This window comes from Macrobrachium rosenbergii, chromosome 19, assembly GCF_040412425.1.
Source record: "Macrobrachium rosenbergii isolate ZJJX-2024 chromosome 19, ASM4041242v1, whole genome shotgun sequence".
NCBI lineage: Eukaryota > Metazoa > Arthropoda > Malacostraca > Decapoda > Palaemonidae > Macrobrachium > Macrobrachium rosenbergii.
In genome coordinates, this window is record NC_089759.1 from 10,391,604 (window position 1) to 10,415,502 (window position 23,899).

Below are 23,899 nucleotides of genomic sequence, written 5' to 3' on the forward strand. Positions count from 1 at the left end.
AGATATTCATCATCAAAGTTCCCACACTCGGGGTATCGTCATTGTTGGAACGAGAGCGCTCCACTGTGTTTGAAGGATGATTAGCTTTTTGTGAAATGCAAACAAAGAATGTAATATTTCCATCCCAACTTTGTTGTTATTTCACAAAATGATTCACTTCTTGATGATTCGTACAAATGTTGACTGATGTTTTCTTCATTTTTCAGCATTAATGGATTTTAAAGAAAGTGAGAAAAATATTTATCTTCTGAGGTCATACGTTAGTAAGCGGTGTAATCTGTGGGGGCATAATTAATAATTGTTATTATCATTGACGTTATTATTTTATTACGGGTATGATCTTTGCTTTTAAAGGCTTTTTAGTGAGGTAAATATAGGCTTAATTTTCCTATCTTATTGATATGAGTCTAGACAACTGATCACTGAAGACAACTTCTCCGTTGACCAAAAGTAGACAGCTTGGAAGAGAAACGTGCTAATGAATTAATTTAAAGACCAAGAGGAAAAAAAATTAATTTTCGCAGCGATAAAAGACTGCGAAAGGAATGAAGCCATACTGCAAAATCAGATGGCGAGGAAAAGGGCAAGATCGTGAAGGAGGTGCCGTTACATGAGTAATGTCTCCGTAGCCTCTCTTCTTTAAATTACATCTCGGGCTGGATGGGCGTGGCTTTCGTCTTCCTTTATCACTTTGATTTGATACAGATATGATTCACGTTTGTTGATAAATCAAGACCTAAGTTCAAATACTCCATTTTGTTCCGTTATTTACCCAAAGTTGCTTGTGTGCATTGCTTTATTAATCTAAAGATGGCGTGGTTGAATATATTATTCGACAGATTAGCGCTTTCATGTTCTTGTGTTCCGCTTTAGTGTAAATGTTAGACAAGCATAACGTTTACCGAATGACTCGGTGAATCGCAGCTACCTTGGATGAGCGGGTCCCAGTATTTTCCTTAGTATTTACCTGAATCTTGGTATTTACGTCCATTTCCTTTTCTACGAATTTCCCCATCTCCTTGTTTCCATGTTCTAAATGTTCTGTTACCAAGACTGGAAACGTCTAGGAATATCTGATAAGTGTTTCTTGTCCGCGAACAGTGAATCTAAAACGGAAATGAACCAATGAAAACGAAGAAAAACAACTGAAAAAGTTACAGCTGAACACGACAGACATAGTTAGTCTAACAAGACTCGTCGTAGGTATTTCTGATTTTAGCGAAACTCGGCAGGATCAGACGGCATTCTAACCCAATACAAAGACAGGAGCGAGATTGGCTCAGACCTTGGTAACGCACTTCTCCTAAAGTAACACGGAATATATTTAATTCTCTAATGTCTTTTGAAAGAGATAGCTGACAAGAATTTAGTTGAGAGCTTAATGCTTTAGACTCATGTTGATGTAAGACAAGTTTAATCAAATGGCGCTGCCAAATTTTTAAAGGATTAGCCTATTGCGACGAATTCTCTTATAGTGTAAAATATATTCATTATATGAAAGACCGTGATGGTGATGGAAAGGAAGATAAAATCTTTTTTTTAAAGGTAAATTTCTAAATGTTTTTATAGAAATGTCATGGTGTTCTTAATATACGTTCCAAATTCAGTATCCACTACTTATGGGGAAATATAGTGGAACTTGTTTCTTAATGCAACATGAATACTAACCTACATTAACCATCAATATCTTCTCCTAAGGTTCAATAACTTAATATCTTAAAAGCTGTACCTTTAAAACAGATAATTATTGATCAACAATTTTTAATTGCACATTAGCAACATCCTGCTAAAAATGAGAATATGAAAGGTATACTGTACAATGAATGCTTTTAATGATATGCTCACCAGAATTTAAATTCTTACAAAATCTCGATTTTCATCTATAATTGGAATGATGCTAAGAAATTTGAACTATTGCACTCACTTCCCTAACACTACATCAACACTGGGTCTCATAAACCAGCACTGAGTAGCCACTAACACTTTCTGCTACAGTATCCTGAAACAAATGAAGAAAGATCTTAATTTGTTGTGCTCTCCAGGTGTCCATTAAAGTAGGCCTTTGCCATCATACTGCACCGTTACTGTCTTAAATATTAAAAAATATTTGAGTTTTACTTTAATTCAATAGAAATAGTAGGCTACTTAATAATCAATACCAAAATAATGTACCAGAGGAGCGATCAGAGGGGCGAACAACTACCCTTCTTTTCCTTTCCTGATCTCGTGACCTCGATTAATGGCTTCGCTGGCGAGAGGTACAGACGAGGTCTAATAACACCTTCAACTATTACTATACATGGTGCAATGCACTAACCGAGTTATTATAACTGAACAGTACTCTAGGGTTCATGCCAGAATCATAATAAAAGCAAACAAAATAATAGAGTGTCATTCTCGAATGAGATGTGGTTCTTTCACCCTTATTATGACATGCAGTAGAGACGTACATATTTCTACAAAATACATAAGCATGCGAATATAATTGGATTTTCGCAGAAATAACAGATACAAATACAGTAACATAGTTCTTGTCTGTCGGTTACCTGACAGACAGTGATTCGCAACGAAAAATCAAATAAAAAATTTCTTAGACAAGCAATACTAATAACTCTACAATAAGAAAAGATCACATGGAAACATGTGAATAAGCAAAAACATCGTGGAAAAATTGTTGTGGGGGGAATTTCTCACAGTACATTTTTACAGACTGTCAATGAAAGCAATTAGGAAATGTGAGAGATTTCCTATGTTGCTTAGGACAAGTATCTAAAAAAAAGAAGGAGTTTCTAACGGGGAACTGGATGGAAAGAATTTACGGGCTACTTCACGAGCAAGAGCGCGTGCTTGCATCTAGCCAACTGAATCACTTTCGCTTTGTTTCACTTTGTTTGGTTTTCTGTACAGCCCTCCACAGTGATAATTCTCTCTGGCGGGCCCTTGTACGTTTTCAAAATAAGGTGCTTCTTATATTTTATCATTGCCTTAAAGTGTTTTCTCGTTAGTATCGTAGCTCCTGCAGGATAGGAGAGTCTAGTTCTTTTTTAAATTTGCGTTCTTCTTGTATTAGATTGCATAGAAGATCATTAGTCAAAGCCATGATCAGTATTATTTTTCTCCTTTGACACATATTCTTTACATACTGTGCACGTATTGCCATCATATGTTTTTATGTTTAGTATCACTATGACCTTTCTTTACACAATATTTACACTTGAAGATGTTGCTAGCACATTCATTTGATTAGTGATTTTCACCACATCTAGCGCAAGATTGGTCATTTCTACAATTTGCTGCGTTGTGACCAAATTCCTGACATTTATAGCATTGATTGATAGGGCATGTAACAGTCGTATACTTTGCAACGGCTATACAGTGTACACAATTTGTCACCTCTTTTTTCGTATCTGTGGCGTGCATTTGATGATACAGTGTTTATATTTGTCATCTTTGGCAATCATTTCCTTTACAATTGTCATAAAAAGAAAAAACGGTTGAAACGGGAGGAGGAATTACATAGCCCGCACCAGTGTCCCAAGAACGGATGATTCAATTCAGCCGCTTTCATCGTCAGCTGGCAACAACCCCCCTCCCAACCCCAACAGGCAACCCCTCCGATAGGCATTGGAGCTTTCCACCGGCAAAATGGCGGTCGCCAGAGCTTTCACATCTTCTTCCCTGCTCAATACTTTCAATCATGGTCAGTGTGGGTTGGTTTTGTTAAAGATTTTTCACCGAATTGGCATTTTGAAGTAGCATAAAGAATTAGTTTTCGGTATTTCTTTGTTTTTCGTTGTTGTACTGGTTAGGCCTATGTCTACCCCAAAGTGAAGTTGCTTCGACTCGACGGCCTAGCTTAGGTCAAGGCTAGGTTCATATTAAGGGGGTTTTGAGATTTGTTGAGAATAAGTGTAAGTTTACACCAAAAGTGTCCAGAGTGTCGTGAATTTGCCGCTTAGAATGGATTAACCAAGGTAGGACGAGTTCACTCCACGGCGCCAGGCCTATGTTAGGGTAGGAAACGATAAGGTGCCCGATGTTTATTGTGTAGGTTAGTCTTAGGCCTACGTCAAGCCTTTAGTACTTGTAGAGATTGACTAAGCCTAGGCCTATCTCGGTAGAACTTAGCAGGAGCTCCGCATCCGGTATTACTTTTTAAATTGGGTAAATCTAAGCAACAGCTCTGTGCGTATTAGGCTAGGCCTATTAGCTACCTTAAAAATTGATTTGTCTTAGGCTTATATTTGGTAGGGTAATTCTAAGCCGGCTGTCCGCAGTGAGCTAGCCTATGGCAATTGACGGTCAATGTCCAGAACAACTCCGCGGTGAGATATAAGAAAATAGGTCACACTATAATTTCACAATATAAAATAATAAAATTTTGTCTCTGAACACTTTTTGAGGAGATTCACCATATCCGAGACATTAATGATTATCTAATCGGCATCCTTGAAAATTTTCTAAGTCGTTTGTTTACATCCAGTAGCACTTCGTGTACTTGATCTTACTGGAGTTAGTTCGAAAATGAGGTTTTTTAGTGTAATGTTTCTCAGAAAGAGTGTAATGTTTCTCGGAAAAACTAGTTCCCCATCGAATGATTTTCGATTTTTGACTTATAAGGTTAGACAATACCTGTCCCCCAACGCCCTCCATAGCTAATATGGCAAAATTGTGGGTGTTTCCTCATCATAAGAAGTGGCCTAAAATGCTTTAAATATGAAAAATATTACATTTTACTTTTAATTTTGGTACTTTATGCATGCGGAGTTCTTCTGGACATTCACCCAATTGACGTTTTCCCATGTTATTTTACCTGCTGAACAAGTATTTAATATTTTGTCGGTCGGCTGTAACTAAAATGTAATTGACCCTTGAAAACTGCACATCTGTACCAGTGGGTCACACACAGCTCAAGGGTAAATTACAGTTTAGCAGTAGCCAACCAGCAAAATATTGCCTTAAACTCTTGTAAAGCAAGTAAAATAACATAGAAAAACGTCAGTTGCCATAGTCTGGCTCCACTGCACACTATTCGAAGCTTTCGTAAACGGGAAACAAAACATTACCATTTCCACTTTTAACTTGGGTGGCCTCTAGAGGTTGCCGTGGCAGAACGGCACTGCGCACCTTATCTGGATTTTTAAAGATTTCTGGCAAGCTCATATGTTCTGGCAAGAGGTAATTACTTTAAATTCTTGTTCAGCAAGTAAAATAACTCAGGAAAACGTCAATTGCCAGTCTCTCGCAGCTCTTGCTAAGCACAGAAAAGCCGCAGCTGCTGATTGGTGAACTGAAAGCTAGCGCACACGTATTAAGGCTTAGAATCAGCAGTACTAGTAATGAATGGAAAGTGCCTTTGGAACGGCTCCCACTATCAATTTATTCGCCCTTCTTTTTACGCTTGTTTTTCGTATTCCAAATGACATATATAACAGGAAATACAACAATAAGGTACCCAAACCTTTTCCCAAGTTATTTACTCCACCAAAAACCCCGAATTCCCAACGGGTCCCCCTTACTGTTAGCTATTCTCGAAAGGGTTTTACCACACCCAAAACCCCGATTCCCAACGGGTCCCTTTTACCGTCGGCTACAATTCTAAGATATTTTACAGCTTAATTACAGCTGAGCGACAAAATATTACTTTAAATTCTTGTTCAGCAGGTAAAGTTCTTTAGAAAAATGTCAACTGCCATAGCCTAGCTCACCACGGACAGCCGGCTTAGTTTGGTAGTGCTAAGTAGTTTTTTGGTTGCTAGATATGGATTTATCTTTAATTTTTGTCGCACAAATGTAATTAACCTGTAATTAACCCCTGAAGTCCATCCAACCAGGGGTTTCAGTATGCGATCTTCACAAGACAGAGCACGGGTACATCAGTTTGGAACGGTTCATATCCCTTCCAGCAAGTTAATGTATGGGTACCCCCCCGGGCCAGTACTAAACACGGAGCTAGTACTTAGAATTACCCTATATTTTTAGTGTTGCTGATGAAGGATGTCGATTATTATTAACCTCATATCTACCCAACATGGTTGGGGACCCTTTAGGAACACGGGGTTTTGGAAACGCGAAAAAGACCGGACCTCCTTGTTGTCATTATGGAATGGTTCCGCGCATGTGCAGGTCATTAGGAAGCCATATCTTTAAGAAGGGATTGCCTAAGGAAACCTATTGTAAGAGAAACTGTACTAACCTACCCTAACCTAACCTAGCAAGCCGTGTTACTCAGCCGGTGGTGCGGACCCCCCTGGTGAATGCTACCGAATGAAGCTCCACTTTTTACCAAAAGCTCTCCTATAACAATGGCATGTGCAATAGCATTCCAGGATGGCCAGCGTACAACTTCTAAGGTTAATTACGGTCGACCTACAAAAAATAACGGCAAATTCTTGATAAGCAACCAAAATACTATAGGAAAAATCAATTTCCAAGGTAATACCCCATGTGGAGCTATTGCTTCATTCTAATGGAAATTGATTTTTCCTATATTTTGGTTGCTTATCAAGAGTTTACTGTTATTTTTTGTTGGTCGACTGTAATTAACCTGTAATTAATTCAGAAGTTGTATGCTGGCCATCCTGGAATGCTATCGTGCATGGCGCGGTGTTATAGGGGAGTTTTGGTAAAAAGTGGAGTTTCCTTCACGGGAGTTTCCCCACCTAAGTAATGCGCCCTGCCAGGTTAGGTTAGGTTAGGGTATGTTAGGTTAGTATAGCTCCTTTTATAATAGGTTTCCCTAGCCAATCTCTTCATGAACATATGGCTCCCAAATGACTTACGCATATTCAGAACCATTCCATAACAACAGCATGGCGGTCCGATCTTTCTCTCAACGTTTCCAAAACCCTGCGTTCCCAAAGGGTCCCCAACCATGTTGGGTAGATATGAGGTTAAAAATAATTGACCAACAATAAACAACCACCTCCTTCATCAGCAACACCAAAAGTATAGGAAAAGTCAATTTCCAAGGTAATAGTCCATGTGGAGCTCTTCTTTGCTGCAGTGTCTGGAACACACCTGCGATTAGTAAAAGTTACTTTAAACATAGGCCTAATTGCATTCCTGAATTGAAAATATGATTTTCTTATGTATGCATCGAAATTTTCTGACGTCAGTTTCGTTTCATTAGCAAGTGAGCAGTTTTAAAGATAGTGGACCCCTCATCCTACAATTATGGGGCACCATAGTGGGGTTTTAGTGGAGAAAACTAATGAAACAAGTGAAGTAGGCTGTATTTAACCTTGACCTTATTTAGGCTGCCTGTAGGGGCTTCATCTCCCTCCCCCAACCCAACGTAGGGTGCTGTGCATTAAAATAAATAATTGGGTTGAAACTTGGGACTTAACCTTACTAAACCTAAACTAACTTTTGGTGTCAGGTCCGTATGTTGCCTTCGGGACTTCCTACCCAGATATCCTGAATGTAACTTATAGCACTAAATTAAATTTAGGGTTGTGACCTCAAGTAACTCAGGGTGCTGGCTCCTTACTTGGCCAGTGGGGCCACCCATGTTACCCCCTCACTAATATAACTTGAGTTTCCAGGTTCTTATAGATTTTCTATGGTATGTGATATTTTTTTGTTTTATAAAATCTTAATCAGAACTTGCAAAAGTAGGCTATCTTGGCGATGCTTCAATACAGTACATCCATGTCATTTCACACATTTGTGTTTGTTCCCACCTTAAAGTGTCATGTTCCCCCTGTGGTCCCCATAATTGTAGGATATAAGGGTTTTCAGCATCTCTAAACTACTAATCTGTTAACCAAATGAATGTCGGAAATATCCTTATCGTACAAAAAAATTTCATATTAAACAAAATAATCAAGGTAACAAGAGTCATATATCTGCACTAAAGGAACCATGACTAAGAAATGAAGCTACATTTTTCAGTTAGGCTAGTACCTGAATCCAGCATCCCACTTCAATGGTAACACTTAGAAACAGAAGAACCCATCAGTTCCAGTACTGCCTATGTACCCATGTTTCCAGATGAAAATGGCAAAAGACATTCTATATATGTGAGCTGTCCTTACCCACAATCTTCTTCTTCTTCCTTACCCACAATGCACAGGAATAAAAAAAAAACTGGAGCCCCACTTGCCTGAATGTTGAAATAGACAGAGAACTTAGGAGTAATCCAAGTGGGCAACAAAATTTTTTGTTAACCTGTCAGAAAAAGTAAATTTGTGGTAGATTTTAATATGATCTTTATATGACACATATTAGGGAGACTTAAGAACCAAGCCAAAAAAACTCTGATTCCCAGAATGGAAAGTAAAATAATAACCCGCCCCATTATTAATTTGACTTTCTGGACTGATTGGCTACAAAGAAGTAGACCATAGTCTAAAATCAAATTTGGGCTAGACCCACCCTATGTTCAACTAGAGGGTATTACTGTATTGTCCAGTATAGTGATGTAGGGCTTGGGTAATTTGTTTTGTGTGCTTTCAAGGCTAATATGTGTTTTTGTGTTTTCTAACTAACTTCCTGTCACATGGCAGGGTAAAGGAACTAGGTTAAGCATGTATACAGTATTATTATTATAATACTGTATACATTATGCTATGGCCTGTGGATTGAAAATATAAACAGTAGCAGGTTAGTGCTGTCAGTACAACTCACAGGATGCACTGTAGGCATTTCTAAAGTGCCTGCAGTTCCCAATTTTGACCCCTGCCAGTAGCTGCATCCAGTTTTAACCTTTTGCTTTGCATCCATTCCTTCTTCCTTTATTACACATTACTGTTTGACTATAGCTATAGGTGTTACTTCTGCTAAAAATGCTGAAGAATTGTTTGCACTATTTCTGTGGGTTGCAGCAGGGATATTCATAAGTTAATCTTAACTTGGGCTTTGTGCCTTGACTTGTAGGGGTTCCTCCCCCTTCCCAATGTAATATAGTGCATAGCAGAACAACATGCGTAACTATTCTACAATGCAGATTACCTAACTTCTTAGTGCAGATGTTAGCTCTATTCCAGTTTCACCTTTAGATCCTTGTACATCTCATTAATTTTCTGGATCTCCATCTTGCTGTCTAACTACTGTACTCCAATTCCTTCTATTCACTATTATTCTAAATTTTGTGGTTCTTTAAACAATTATAGAGATCTGCTATAAGTAATACAGTACTTATATCTCAGTTAGGGTATGGGCTACCTTATTATGTTGCCAATTGATAATTTGTGCACATTAATATGTGAAGAGTTAAGCACATAGGCTATACTACATACACTGATTTGTCATATGCAAATACATTTCCTTTATCAAAATAAGGTGTTACTGTATTTTGGGGTATGAGTTGACCACACTTAAGTGGCAATGAGTTGGTTTTGTGGTGAGTAATCTTGTCACCTTGATTTGGTACTTTGGATTATATCAGTGTTAAAAAGGTCATTGTATAAGTTTCAGTAACAAATTCTCTAATATTATTGCCTTAATGCTAATTCTCAATTTGTTAAGGGAAAAAAAAAGCAAAGCAACAGTAAACCCCCTTGTATCGCCGAGGATGCATTCCACTTCCCCCCGCAATTAGCTAAAACCCACGAATACTTAGAACCCTTCTAAAAACACTTAGAACTGCCTATTTTGATAGTTCAAACAGACACAAAACAAACTAAAAATGCTTATACAGGTATTATCCTACTTACAATGGGGTTAGGTTCCAAAAAAACCATTGTTTGTTGGAAAAAACGTAAGAAATACCAAAACATATCTCGAACATAGCCTAGCCTTCACTGAGGTATTTGGTACCATATATACATATATGGTAGCCTAGCCTACACTATAAAGTATACTCTATACATACACGGTATAGTAATTATTAGTATCAGCTGAGTCTGGAGGTTCATGCAAACTGACTTATGATAATTCAGTCCAAAGAGAAATTGAATAACAAGAATTAGCTTAGCCTACACAATGGTACATTGTGTACATATACGGTAGTGTAGCCTACATTATACTGTACTGTATATTCACATATCATATACAAATGTCAACATAATGAATATGCATCTTTTAAAATGTTGTGCCTTAATTCACTATATCCACTAATATTGTATATATTCTTATATTGCTTTTGTATTATAAATTGAGGTCATAGCGATCAGTGTTTTGGTTTGGAAATCGTTTATGCAGTGTTTATATCGCCATATTTAATTCAGTTCAGAGCACTTTTCTTGCTTCTAGTTAGCATAAATGAATCTCTGGATACTTCATTTATATGGGGCAAGGTTATTTTTCGTTATACGAAGTGTTTTTAAGTTGAAATATAACTAAAATTGTGAAATTAATTTATCTTTTCACTTATACAACTTACCCGGTAGTTACATATAGCTGTCGTCTTTGACGTCAGCTATATGTAACTACCGGGTAAGTATAAGTGAAACGTTATTTTATCATAAAAATTTCATGTTTTTTCGTTAATAGACGACGAAAGCCGTTTTGGGGACGTTTGTTTTGTGTAGAAAAAATTCAAGATTCCATTCGCTATTTCCACTTGATTTCATCATAATACGAGCTTTACATATTTATCATTTATTGGTGTAAAAATAACAGTAATGTGTTCTTTCATGCCCAGTAGTTTTGATTAAAATACTTTCTCTCCAGTTTTAATTACGATTGAGTTACATCCATGTTGCTGATGCACGATAATTTACAGCATAGTCATTACCAGCTTGAACATTGTTTTCTCAGCCTCAGCTACAACTTGCAGCTTAAAGTTAGCAGTATATTTCCTTGACGATTTTTTATCCATACCGAATAAGGGTATAATGTAAAAATATATCAGTCCTATTCTACTTAACATCATTCATGCTATAAGCTACGGTAATTGTTTATTAATGTACGATGGTTGAAATACCAGGTACAGTAAATGGCTGTTGTTATCCGATTCGGTTATAAGCAAAACAACAGTTTCTCGCTCGGTTGTTTATGGCTGTACGCATTTACGCAAGAGTATAACGTTACTAACAATAGACTTTTTTAACTAGAAGATGGGATAAAGAGATGGAGGAAAAGTTGTCTATTGTAATGTGGTGTCTCTCACTGCCTGATTATGCTGCTTCCTGTGCCTGCGCAAAATTTAAAATATTTTATAAATAATATTGTCTATTGGTATTAATGGCTTACCCCATTGCAAAATCGAATTACCGTAAGGTGAATCATTGTAACTCGAGTATTACCTGAGTATTTTAATAGTTTTATCACAAAAAGTGCATTCAGTCATGAAAATGAGGTGAAAATACAGTAATTAGTGAATATTTCTCAGTGAAAAATACCACGAATGGGCAAATTTTCTGCGAATAATGGGTAGATATGTTCCACAGAGAAATCCGTGAATACGTGAGTCCGTGAATAGTGAGACCGCAAATACAGGGGGGTTTACTGTACAGGGTAGCCTAGCGATCTACTCCTAACGTCTTGCCTTGCAAGAGGCCTGCTGGTTGCCATTTTAAACAAGTATAAGTCTGCCTGTTAAAATTTTAAGGAGCTAAAACTTTTTACTGGGTCTTAAAACTAAGTACTTAGCTTGACTGGTGTTAATGGGAGTGAAGCACGTGTAGTTGAATACGATTTCTGGAGCACAACCTGGAGACTAGTGAATTCTTGGACAGACCAGAGTGCAGTGGAGATGGCTGAATTATGCTGTTGTCACACCTGTGTGAGTGCAACGTAGAGAGCTAAGGTAGCTGTTTTAGGACAGGCGAAAGAGCTCTACTGTCCCGAGTCCTTTATATTCTATCACTGTGCCAATGAGCACTATTCTGGCCAAGACCAACTGTAAGATATTGACATTAATATAAAACTCAATGCTTTACCGTGTAAAGCTCAAAGGTTTAACAAGGCAGATTACAGGGAGGCATCTTAACCATACATTTGTTCATGACACTTACCTGCCAGATATATATATAGCTGTATTTCTCCGAAATCCGACAGAATTTCAAAACTCACGCACACACGCAGTGTGGCCAGGTGGTTAGTACTCATTCCCGCCGCTGGGAGGCGGGAATCGGGAACCATTCCCATTTTCTATTCAGATTTTCTCTGTCGCCGGTACTGTTAACATCTGTTACAGTACCTCCGCCTCTGGATTTCGTTAACTTGCTTATTCCCACTTAAGTATTCTCTTGACTTTTGGTTTTGATTCTTGGACTGTGGATTGGCACACGCTTTTTCTGGATTGTTGTGGATTTTGCTTATGACCTCTCTTTAACTATGTCTGGTTCTAGTTCTGCTAGTTTCCGTGTATGTTGTATGAGTGATTGTAAGGTGAGGCTACCGAAAGCTCGGTAGACCCTCACTCTGTTTGTTTGAGGTGTAGGGGCATGTTTGTCTTATAGATGATCGATGTAAGGAGTGTGAACCTTTATCGGATGCGAGCTGGAAGTCTTATGATTCGTATGTTCGCAAGTTGGAGCGTGACAGGGTTAGGAGGTCTTCCTCCAGGAGTGTGTGCAAGAGTCAGGTTATTTCCTCTCCTGATAATCCCAACGTAGTTGATGTTGCACCTGTCCCTGTGGTTTTGCCTTCGGGCCCTGATATTGTGTCTGTGGAGGGTTCGGCCCTGGCGCAGATCATGAGTTCTATCCGTGCGCTTGAGAACAAAGTGACATCTCTCCAAAGTGCTGTGAAGTGTAGTGCTCCCCCCAGTGTTGTGGAGGGGGCGTCAGATCGGCCCCATAATGCTTCTAGGCCTGGACCGCTGTCAGACTCCCAGGACTCAGGGAGAAGGCATGTCGAAAGCCGCAAGAAGGTTACGGGGCTTCCCACCGATCTGGCGTCCCCCTTCGGCAGTTCCTGTTGTCGCTTCCCAGGCTGCCAGAGATCGTGCTTGGCGCGCATTCTCAGGACTGCTTTTCGTCCTCCGAGGCGTCCTCCCGCGCAAGGGGTGGAATTCTCGTAAGGACTCTCGTCCTCTCAAGAGGAGTTGTGTTCAAGAGGACGCTGCTTTCGTCAGTCTTCTTCGTCGGCTAGTTATTTTGATGCCTTTCCACCGCAGAAGTAGTCTAGGATTTCGTCTGATGAGGATGTTTCGAGCGCCCCAGCCGCTCTATGGAGAGAACTTTTCTTGCTCCTGTGAGGAAGAAGAAGGCGTCCCCTCGCCCATCGTCTTCCCATAGGATTGTCTCTCCTCCCAGACAGGATTCTTCACCTTCTAAGAAGATTTTGTTTGGAGATGCAGCGACAGTTGTCTTCTCTTATTGCAGAGAAGGACTCTGCTCCTCGTCGTCGCAAGGACTTGACTTTGCCTGTCAAGAGATCAAGGAAGTCTCCTTCTCCTGCTCCGCGTTAAGCCGTCTCCTTCTCCTGTGTCGCCGCCTTGTCGCCCTGTTAGCTCTCTTGCTCCTCGTCGTGACGCCGCGTCAACAGGACGCCGCGAGCTTCTTCCGTGACGCTCGCCGCTCTTCAGGGCGCTTCTGTTCAGGACGCTCGACGGGACGCTCTTCCGGTTTTTGGGCGTGACGCCTGTGACGACGCTCTTCAGGACGCTCTCCAGACGCTCCGCTGGACGTTCCTTCGGTTGCTCTTCAGGACGTTCCGGAGCATTCTGTTTCTTCTGAGAAAAGAAGATCCCTTCTTCGGATTGGACCTCTAGGCCTTCGTTCCCCTAAAGTGTTGGGTGACTCGGTTGCTTCTCCGGCTGTGGCGGGAGAGGTTTCTGCCGATTCGGATCCTGCTGAAGTCGAGCTCTCGTCTGCTTCCTCTTCTTCGGACTACCAAGTTTTAACCAGCTTGCTTAAGGACTTGTTCGGGGACAAGTTTAAGCCTTCGGCTCCTCTTTCTCCTCCTTCTCAGCTAGCTTCCTCCAAAGCTAGGAGAGCTCCTGGTTTTTTGAAGATGACTTCTTCGTTGGCGACCAAGAGGGCTTTCAAGAAAGTCAACATGTGGATGGAGGAACGGAAGTCCCATGGCAAGACCTCTTTCGCTGTGCCTCCGTCTAAGCTTTCAGGCAAGGCTGGTATGTGGTATGAGACGGGAGAAGATCTCAGCCCTAGAGTTCCTTCCTCTTCTCAAGGGGGATTTTACCAGTCTTGTCGACGCCTCCCGTAGGTCTCATCTGCCTACTGCTAAGGTTTCTTGGACCTTGTCAGAGACCGACCATCATCTCAAAGGTCTCTTCCGCACCATGGAGGTGTTTAATTTCTTGGACTGGTGCTTGGGAGCCTTAGATCTTAAGCTTCGAAGCTCGGACTCTATTACTTTGGGGGAGCTCTCTAGTGTCCTTAACTGTATGGACAAGGCAGTTAGGGATGGATCTGAAGAGCTGGCGTCTCACTTTGGTACGGGCCTCTTAAAGAAGAGGGCCTTGTTTTGTGACTTCACTGCTAAGTCTGTCTCCCCTTCGCAAAAGGGGCAGAATTATTGTTCGCTCCCTTGTCCAACCATCTGTTTCCCAGTCCTTGATTCGGGACATTTCCGCTAGTCTTAAGGAGAAGGCCACGCAAGACCTGTTGGCTCATTCTTCTAGACGTCCTCCAGCTCCTTCTTCTTCTTCTTCGTCTGCTTCAGTTTTGTCCACCAGGAAGAAGAAGCCCTTTCGTGGAGGAACTTCTTCCTCTAGATCGTCTCCACGAGGAAGAGGTTTCACCAGAGGAGCGGCCCCCTCTAAACCTAGGGGAAAAAAGTGACTTCTTTCACCTCCAGACACCTGTAGGAGCCAGGCTTTTTTATTTTGCGGAAGCCTGGAGAACACAAGGGGCGGACGCATGGTCTCTAACTGTCTTAGAGAAAGGTTACAAGATCCCCTTTCTCATGTTTCCACCCCTTTGCACGTCGCCCAGGGATCTGTCGCCTCTTACCACCGAGAGAAGCAACAGATTCTTTTGGACCTCCTGGAGCAGTTGTTAGAAAAAAGAGCCGTGGAACAAGTTCTGAAGTTGGATTCTCCGGGGTTCTACAACAGGCTTTTCTTAGTCCCGAAACAGTCGGGAGAGTGGAGACCGGTCCTAGATGTAAGCGTCTTGAATCGTTTTTATTTCAAAGGACAGATTCAAGATGGAAACGCCAGTCGGTTCTAGGGGCCTTAAGACCAGGGGACTGGATGGTCTCTCTGGACTTACAAGATGCGTACTTCCATGTTCCCATTCATCCTCAATCAAGGAAGTACCTGAGATTTGTGCTGGGGGGACGAGTCTTCCAGTTCAGAGCTCTCTGCTTCGGTTTGTGCACCGCTCCCATGATCTTCACGGTGATCATGAAAAACGTTGCGAGGTGGCTTCACCTGGCGGGTGTTCGGTGTCATTCTACCTGGACGACTGGCTCATACGAGCCTCTTCTCGGGAGAAGTGTCTGGAGGACCTGACTTTCACACTGAATTTGACGAAGTCCCTGGGACTTCTTGTGAACCAAGAAAAGTCCCATCTGATCCCGACGCAGTCCATCGTCTATCTGGGGATTCAGATGGATTCAGTGGCTTTTCGAGCTTTTCCATCCCGAGAACGGCAACGGCTTTGCTTAAGCAAAGTTTCGTCCTTTCTAGGGAAAGAAACATGCTCGGTGAGGGAATGGATGAGTTTGCTGGGGACCATTTCCTCGCTGGAGAAGTTTGTTTCCCTGGGGAGGCTCCATCTCAGACCTCTCCAGTTTTTCTTGGCGGAGAACTGGAGGGACAAGGAGAATCTGGAAGAGATTTTGACGATATCTCCTTCTGTCAAGGATCATCTGAAGTGGTGGTTCGACCCCTTGAAGCTTGCAGAAGGGGTTTCTCTTCGCCTTCAGAGCCCCGACCTAGTGTTGTTTTCCGACGCGTCCAGGGAAGGATGGGGAGCAACACTAGGAGGGGAGGAAGTGTCAGGCACCTGGAGAGGGGAACAGGTGTCCTGGCACATAAATCTCAAGGAATTGGGTGCTATCTTTCTGGCTCTTCAATTCTTCGAAGCCCAAGTTGTAGGCAGAATTGTCCAGGTCAATTCGGACAATACCACAGCTCTAGCGTACCTCAAAAAACAGGGGGGTACTCGATCTCGTTCCCTGTTCATCCTTGCGAGGGAGATCCTGCTCTGGACTCATGCTCGAAGGGTCACTATTCTCACGAGGTTCATTGCGGGAGTGGAGAATATTCGAGCAGACCTTCTCAGTCGGCAAAATCAGCTGCTACCGACCGAGGGACTCTTCACAAGGAGGTATGTTTAGAGTTGTGGAGAATTTGGGGACGTCCTCTAGTGGACCTCTTTGCCACGTCCAGGACGGCAAGACTTCCCCTTTATTGCTCTCCTGTCCTAGACCCAGGAGCGTTAGCCATAGACGCCCTCCTCTGGGACTGGAAAGGACTCGACCTTTACGCTTTCCCTCCCTTCAAGATCCTGGGAGAAGTGATAAGGAAGTTTGCAACGTCAGAAGGAGCAAGGATGACTCTAATAGCCCCCTTCTGGCCAGCAGCGGATTGGTTTCCAGAGACCCTGTCCTTCCTAGTGGACTTTCCAAGAACGCTTCCATTGAGGGTGGACCTTCTCAAGCAGCCGCATTTCAAGAGGTTCCACCAAAACCTCTCCGCTCTGAGTCTGACTGCGTTCAGACTATCTCAAAGTTGGCCAGAGCAAGAGGCTTTTCGAGATCTGTGGCAAAGGCCATCGCCAATGCCAGGAGACCTTCTTCCAGTCGCGGTCTACCAGTACAAGTGGTCTGTTTTTAGAAGATGGTGCAGGAGTAAAGGAGTTTCCTCGTCCACGACCTCTGTACCACAAATAGCTGACTTCCTTTTTTATCTTAGGCATAAGAATAAACTGGCAGTCTCGACTATTAAGGGCTATAGAAGTATGTTATCGGCAGTTTTTAGACACAGAGGCCTGAACTTGTGCGATAACAAGGATCTTCACGATCTATTAAGATCCTTCGAGACTGTCAAAATTCCTCAACTCAGGACACCTTCTTGGAATCTGGATGTTGTCCTGAAGTTTCTTATGTCTAGTAATTTTGAACCTCTGTCTTGGCTTCCCTCAAAACGTGATTTAGGAAAGCTGTCTTCCTAACGGCTCTGGCGACAGCTAAGAGGATCAGTGAAGTGCAGGCTATTAGCAAACATATTGGCTTTAGGGGTCCTAATGCTGTATGCTCCCTAAATCCTTTGTTCTTAGCCAAGAACGAGAATCCTTCAAACCCTTGGCCCAAATCTTTTGAAATCAAAGGTTTGACGGAAATACTTGGGCAAGAGTCAGAAAGAGTCTTGTGTCCTGTCAGGGCTCTTAAGTTCTACTTAGCCAAGACCAAGAATACTAGAGGCTCATCGGACAATCTGTGGTGTTCGGTGAAGAGACCTGATCTTCCCATGTCCAAGAATGCCTTAGCATTCTTTTTAAGAAGTGTTATTCGAGAGGCTCATTCCTCCTGCCTAGAAGGTGACATGAGACTTCTGAAAGTAAAAGCTCATGAAGTTAGAGCTATCGCGACTTCGATGGCTTTCCAAAAGAATATGTCTCTGAATGATATTCTTGGTGCTACCTTCTGGAGAAGTAATTCAGTGTTAAACTTCAGATTACTTGCGGGATGTGAAGACGACATTTGAAGACTGCTCTTCGCTGGGACCATGCGTTTCCATCCGCAGACACTATGTTGGGAGAAGAAGGCAATACTCATCCTATCCTTTAGGGGTTAGGTAGTATTTTTAATCTTGTTGTTGTCTATTTCTGGTTGTTGGGTGGCCATTGAGGTGGACATCCCAATTTTTAGCCTATGCTAGGTTCTTTTACCTTAGATAGGGCGGTCAGGTGGTTGGTCGTTGCTCCTTCTCCCTCTCTGTATGGTAACATGATCTAGTCCTATTGTGGTCACGCCCCCTTGGACAGGTCATCTGGATCTCTCCAGCTTTATAGGTCCCTACCTTGCTGGAGACTCTGGATTAGCAGAAGCAGGCTTGGGTGACAGATAACCTCGAAGTCAGCTATGCTAACAGGTAAGGAACCAAGGCGTCATTCGCCTACATTTATTTGTTTCCTAAATCCTATTCTGTCTCTTCCCACCTCCTACGGTGGGATTCAGCTATATATATATCTGGCAGGCAAGTGTCATGAACAAAATGATATTTTAATGATAAAATAAGGTTTGTTCATACTTACCTGGCAGATATATATACTTTTAGTGCCCTCCCGCCTCCCCTCTTGAGACAGTGGCACTAGAAAATCTGAATAGAAAATGGGAATGGTTCGATTCCCGCCTCCCAGCCAGCGGAATGAGTACTAACCACCTGGCCACACTGCGTGTGCCATGAGTTTTGAAATTCTGTCGGATTTCGGAGAAATACAGCTATATATATATCTGCCAGGTAAGTATGAACAAACCTTATTTTATCATTAAAATATCATTTTGCTAACCCATTTTAATTTGGGCATGAAGCCCTAGGTGACCGCCCTCCCTCCTCCTGCACCAAACCTAATCTACAAGTGCTGGGAGTCATGAAGTAGAAAAAATAAATATAGCATCGCATGCTAACCTTATCTTCCCTAACCTAACCTAGGGCTTTTAGTCCTACTTGACCAGTTGTTGGGTACAGCTAGAGGGCTCACATTTTTTTCTTGTTCAAATCACCATAGTGTCTGCTTCCAGATGCACATTCACTTAAATTGCTGGATGTCTTGATTTCACATTATGCAAAAGGCATGTGTTTTACAATTGAATATATTAACTTGGTAAAACTTGGAAGGAAGCAGAAGTCTCCAGCAATATCTCCTTGTGAAGCTTCATAATTCTTACAGACAGAAAAGCTAAAAAACAAAGTGTATCTCCAAGAATTTATGGGACACCTTGAAAATGACAACCCTAGACCTAGGAAATTATCAATCGTTAGACTTTGCTCAATAAATACTTTCTCTTCTTCTATAAGAAAAAAAATGAAAATTACCTTCATTTGATCCTTAGTGATATGGAATTCTTTGTTGGCAACAGTGATATCATATATTGAACTGTGTTTCTTATCCTCTCACATTTTGTAATTGTGGCCAACAGCATCCTAATGTACCCCATTGTAGGGGCCTGTGTCATATCTAAACTGCCGTAGGTTGCTGTGTCCTGCTTAACTTAAGGTTGATTACCAGATGCCAATTACCAAATGCCAATCTTTGAAATTTGTGACAGTTTTTAGAGGTAGGTCTTAGTGTGTTACAAAACATTGTTAAATGAAGTGCGTTTCTACGGAAATATAAACTCATCTTTTATGTAAGAGTATTCTTCAGCTAGAGCTGGAAACTGTTGTTGAAGCTTGGTAACCAGGAGGTTAAGTTGTGGTATCTTTTATGTAAGAGTATTCTTCAGCTAGAGCTGGAAACTGTTGTTGAAGCTTGGTAACCAGGAGGTTAAGTTGTGGTAAGAGGGTAAGTTGGGCAAGTCCTCCATTCATGTGCTCATGGTTATCCAAGAGTTCCAGTACCAACCAAGTCCTCCAGAAAAGCTCTGGCAGTCTATGATTAGACATGTCTTCTCTGGGGAAGTTTGTTCCTCACGGCTGCTTCAGGATGAGGTCCCTACAGCTGCAGCTGTTGTAGTGTTAGTAATCTGTGGCTTTCCATAGCTTCAGAGGAAGTGCTCTTGGGTCTCCACATCCTATTCCAAACAACTTAATAGAGATGGTCATTACTGACAAATGTAAAATGATTGGTTCTGGTAAGGGTTTCATGCTTTTATGATAGTGAATCAATCTTTATCAGTATTTTCTACAGCAACAAACATCAAACTCTTGGAGAGCGTGACTGATATATTTTTAATATGTGATGCAGTTATTTTGGGCCGTAGTTGTCCTGGGCTGTTATCCTGGGCAGCTGTTTTACAGGGTGCAGTTGTGTGGGTGGCAGTTGTCCTAGCACCACAGTACTGACCGCTACCTTCACCATGGTGGCCTTTACTGTCAGTTCTGAGGACTTAGAGTACATCTTTGTCCAGTAAGAACCATCTGCTACAGCCTGAAGAGGGCAGGACATCTAAGAAGTGACACTCCAGGCTCTTGTCAGCAAACCAGCATCCGTACGCTCAAGTCAGGTCATCCTTCAGGTGTACGAGTATATATGCAGAGGTTCCTGAAGATGAGGTTAGTTGGGTAAGAGTGGGTGTTCTTGAGATCACTCTCAGTATCCTTAGGTTGCAAGGGTAATATGGAGATTATAGCTTTTAAATGTAGGTGCTTGGAGATACCGCTCTGCATTTGCCAGTTTTATCTTATTGATGGTATGCACTACAGTAGGTGTGTGTTCTTGTTTGGATGTCAAGTTGCAACAAGGCAAGTTTCACCAGTGGTTTAAGATTAGATTAATCTTCTTCCTACTCTTCTCTTTAACAGTCTCCTGTGTTCATACCACATTCATATTCAGGAGAATAAAAGAATATTTCTTCCATGGCTAGGTACAGAAATTACAGGCTTTGCTCTAAGGGCATTCCACTACTTACAGCACCCTGTGAAAGTACTGTACTTATAAGCCTTCATTCTTGACCTGTACAGTCCACAAGTGTTCCACTGGATCTATGGGAACCGTGTAAGTCAGGGACTCAGAACTTTTCAACTTCCTTCATAAAATACAATTTGGGCTCTGTATGAATCAGGGTTTGTGATGGTACAGACAAGGTTCTCATATAAATCCTTGTATCATTTATTAAGTCCACCTCCCATTTCCATGTTCATGCTGTGTCATTTCCAGGCTACATAAACAATGAGAAGGAAGTAACTAGCTTACTTAGCAATGAGTTGAAGGCAAGCTTGCATGAACTCACTATTAGTTTTTCTGATGCTTCTGTTTACAAGACAGTTATACTTGTATGGGAACATTCAGATTGAATGATGACTTTATGGTTGATGGGTTTGTATGAATAAAATATTTGTTATAAAAACATATTTTATATTTTATTGCTTTAAAATCACACTACAATATCAGCATTTTTCCTTTCAGTGGGTAGCCGTGCACTGGGAACCTCTGCAACACAGTTTGCAGAGGCCAAGAAAACATCTGTTGCAAAGCCTGGAACCAAGAACATTGTTCTTATTGATGGTGTCAGAACTCCTTTTCTGATGTCAGGAACTCAGTATAACAAGCTTATGCCTCATGATTTAGCAAGACAAGCTCTTAAGTAAGTATGAATTATTTATTGGACAGATGCTGATTTTGCTTATTTCATATTTCCCAACAGAGTAAAGTTACAGTTTTAGTAAACATGGTTTTGCAGTTTTCACAGCAAATGGTGTAGAGTCAGTTGTTTTTAGACAGCATAACTTTCCAAGTCCTGCTGGGAAACTTGTAAATAGAGGGGTAGTGTTGGACTACACATCATTGTGTGAAGTTAGATGAGGATCCAAGTCAGGGAGAGTTATAAAAGGAAGCAGAAGCAGCCAGTGCCTTGATTCAGAAAAATTAAGTGTTTGCAGATTGTCACTTACTGCTCTATCAATCTTTACTGTTAGAGATTGTTATTAATTTGATTGTATCCTTTTTCAGTCAGAATTAGTCTACTTCATACAGTGTCAAAACCTGACATTTTTAAATTTAGAAGTAGTTGAATTATAGTTATGTTAGTAATGTATGGGGGCAGTAATTTGGTTTTTAGTTCAGGATGAACCTCTATGGGATTTTTGTCTTCTTTTATTAATACATACTGTATTTGTTCCTACACGAGTACAAACCCACGGTCTTTATGTATGGGAATACCTTCAGTATTTCTGTATGTAAAGACCTCAGGTTTGTATGTTAGGAAAAATACAAATTACTTTAAAAATTTGTCATTTGTATTAGTTTTAAAAAGACATTATGGTATTAAAGTGTTTGAAGGGAAAATTCACTTTTTTTTATTTTTTACTAATTGGATACTTTCTGGGTTTATATTTTTTAACATGATCATCACAAGGATAAAAATATACATATCACTACTTTCACTTACTGGAAACTTAGCGTAGTCAGTAGCTATGGTCCCTCTGTAAATTTTGTTGATTCAGTGGGATTTTTTGTTATGTTGTATTTGAATGAATTTTGTCAGTTGTTTTATTTTGTACTTGGATGTGTACTTTATATATTTTTTTTAGCACTGGCCTCAAACAGTAGGGATCAGTTGTTTTATTTTGTACTTGGATGTGTACTTTATATATTTTTTTTAGCACTGGCCTCAAACAGTAGGGAATTCAGTGTGTCTTTGAGATATCTGATTATAGAAATGTACATTTATTCAGATTTAGTAAAAGTACTGTAGGATTAAGTATCAGAAGCTTCATATTTTATCTTTATTTTTAGAAAATTAAAATAAATTATTTATACTACACACATAATATTTGTACAGAATTAAAATAATTATATATATATACATATATATATGTATGTGTATATATATATATATATACATATAACATTTATGCACTTTTTAGGTTTTTTTGTACTATTTATTGATATATATATATATTTTTTTTAATCTAAAACAGAAGTCTTGCTTCTCGCCTTGCCTTGGACAAAACTTCAGTTGATTACATTTCTATGGGAACAGTAATTCAGGAAGTGAAAACATCCAATGTTGCACGTGAAGCTGCCTTGGGAGCTGGATTTTCTGATAGGATTCCTGCCCACACTGTAACAATGGCATGCATTTCTTCTAATCAAGCCATATCAACTTGTAAGTTTAAATTAATCATCCTTTTTTTGCACATTTTAAACTAGGTTTTTTGAGGAGGCAAGCGAAATTCAAATGCTTTTTATCAAGTGTTGTAATATTTTATTATTATAGTTTATAATTTTGCAATAGTAGTATGTTAATTGTATGACTGCCATTCTTCAAAAATTTTCCAGTAAATGAGTGTGCTGTTGAGATTTTAGCAAATCATGTGTTTTCAGAACTAACTAATATAACAGTCTTTGTTAGAAGTCAATCAGACCATAACAGTGTACATAAGAGATTAAATGGTTGCATTGCATAATCAATTGGTGGTTGCCCTAAGTAGCAGCTTTTCTTTTACCTCAACAAATATGTTTTGGTACCAGACAGTGTATGAGCCTTTATGTCATGGTAATGGCTTAGTAACTGCTTTTGAAAAACACTGGTATGGATATTTTCATTTAGCAAGATAGCAGGAGAAATGCAATTAGAACTCTTATAAATTTAATCCCTTATATCTTATTCATAGTGATATGTGATCACAAGTGATGCATTACTGAGTATGATTAACAAGTTAAAATCAGTGAAATTTTAAAATTTCTCAACTCATACATACAAAGGTGGCAGAGGATGGTCTGGACATGAGCAGTGGGATCTTTTTCTAACAGGATTTAGCAAGTTTGGTGTAGCTGGGAGATCTTTTGAACGGAGTATCTGTGCGCAACGATGATGTTAATCATCAGTGTAAGATGTGAATGGAAAGGGGCTTAAAATCAGATTCTTGATAGTAATAGAAGCAATTGGTTTTATAACTTATATTTGTAGTTTTTGTACTTTAACTGATACCTTTATTAGTGACATGTCATAGAACATTACCTCTTTTAATTTCAATAAATACTCTTGTACCATGCGACTTTTGAAGACCAAATTTTGAAGCAAATTTTAAGGGGGTTGTATCATACATGAGATATAAAATTAGTGTATATAGTATTCACAGATTAGTATCATATTATATAAAATACAAACATAAAGAATATGCATCTCACATGGATCTTTTAAAAAGTTATGCTTTACTTCACTGTATCCAATAATATTGTATGTATATTCTCATATTTACTATTGTATTTTGAAATACAAACATAGCGACCATGCTCCAGTTGCATTGTTTAGGTTTTTGTGAACATGGACGACAATACCATTCAAGAATGTTTGTTTAGGCACAGTTCAATTTCCGTTTCAAGTAACCATGGGGGAAAATTTCGTCCTATCTGCCATACACATTAAAATAACAGTAAAATGTGTTCTTTCATGTCCAGTAGTTTTGATTAAGATACTTTTCTCT

At 40.2% G+C, this 23,899-nt stretch overlaps 1 protein-coding gene across 1 annotated transcript in view; it reads left to right on the top strand.

Moving 5' to 3' along the window:
• The first annotated feature begins 3,333 nt into the window (after positions 1-3,333).
• Positions 3,334-23,899, top strand: part of Mtpbeta (mitochondrial trifunctional protein beta subunit) — a 37,031-nt gene continuing 16,465 nt past the window's right edge. Inside the window, exons 1-3 of the mRNA XM_067120999.1 lie at positions 3,334-3,700; positions 20,877-21,054; positions 22,391-22,578. Coding sequence (XP_066977100.1) covers positions 3,646-3,700; positions 20,877-21,054; positions 22,391-22,578 — 421 coding nt within the window. The 5' untranslated portion in view covers positions 3,334-3,645. The remainder of the gene's footprint in view (positions 3,701-20,876; positions 21,055-22,390; positions 22,579-23,899) is intronic.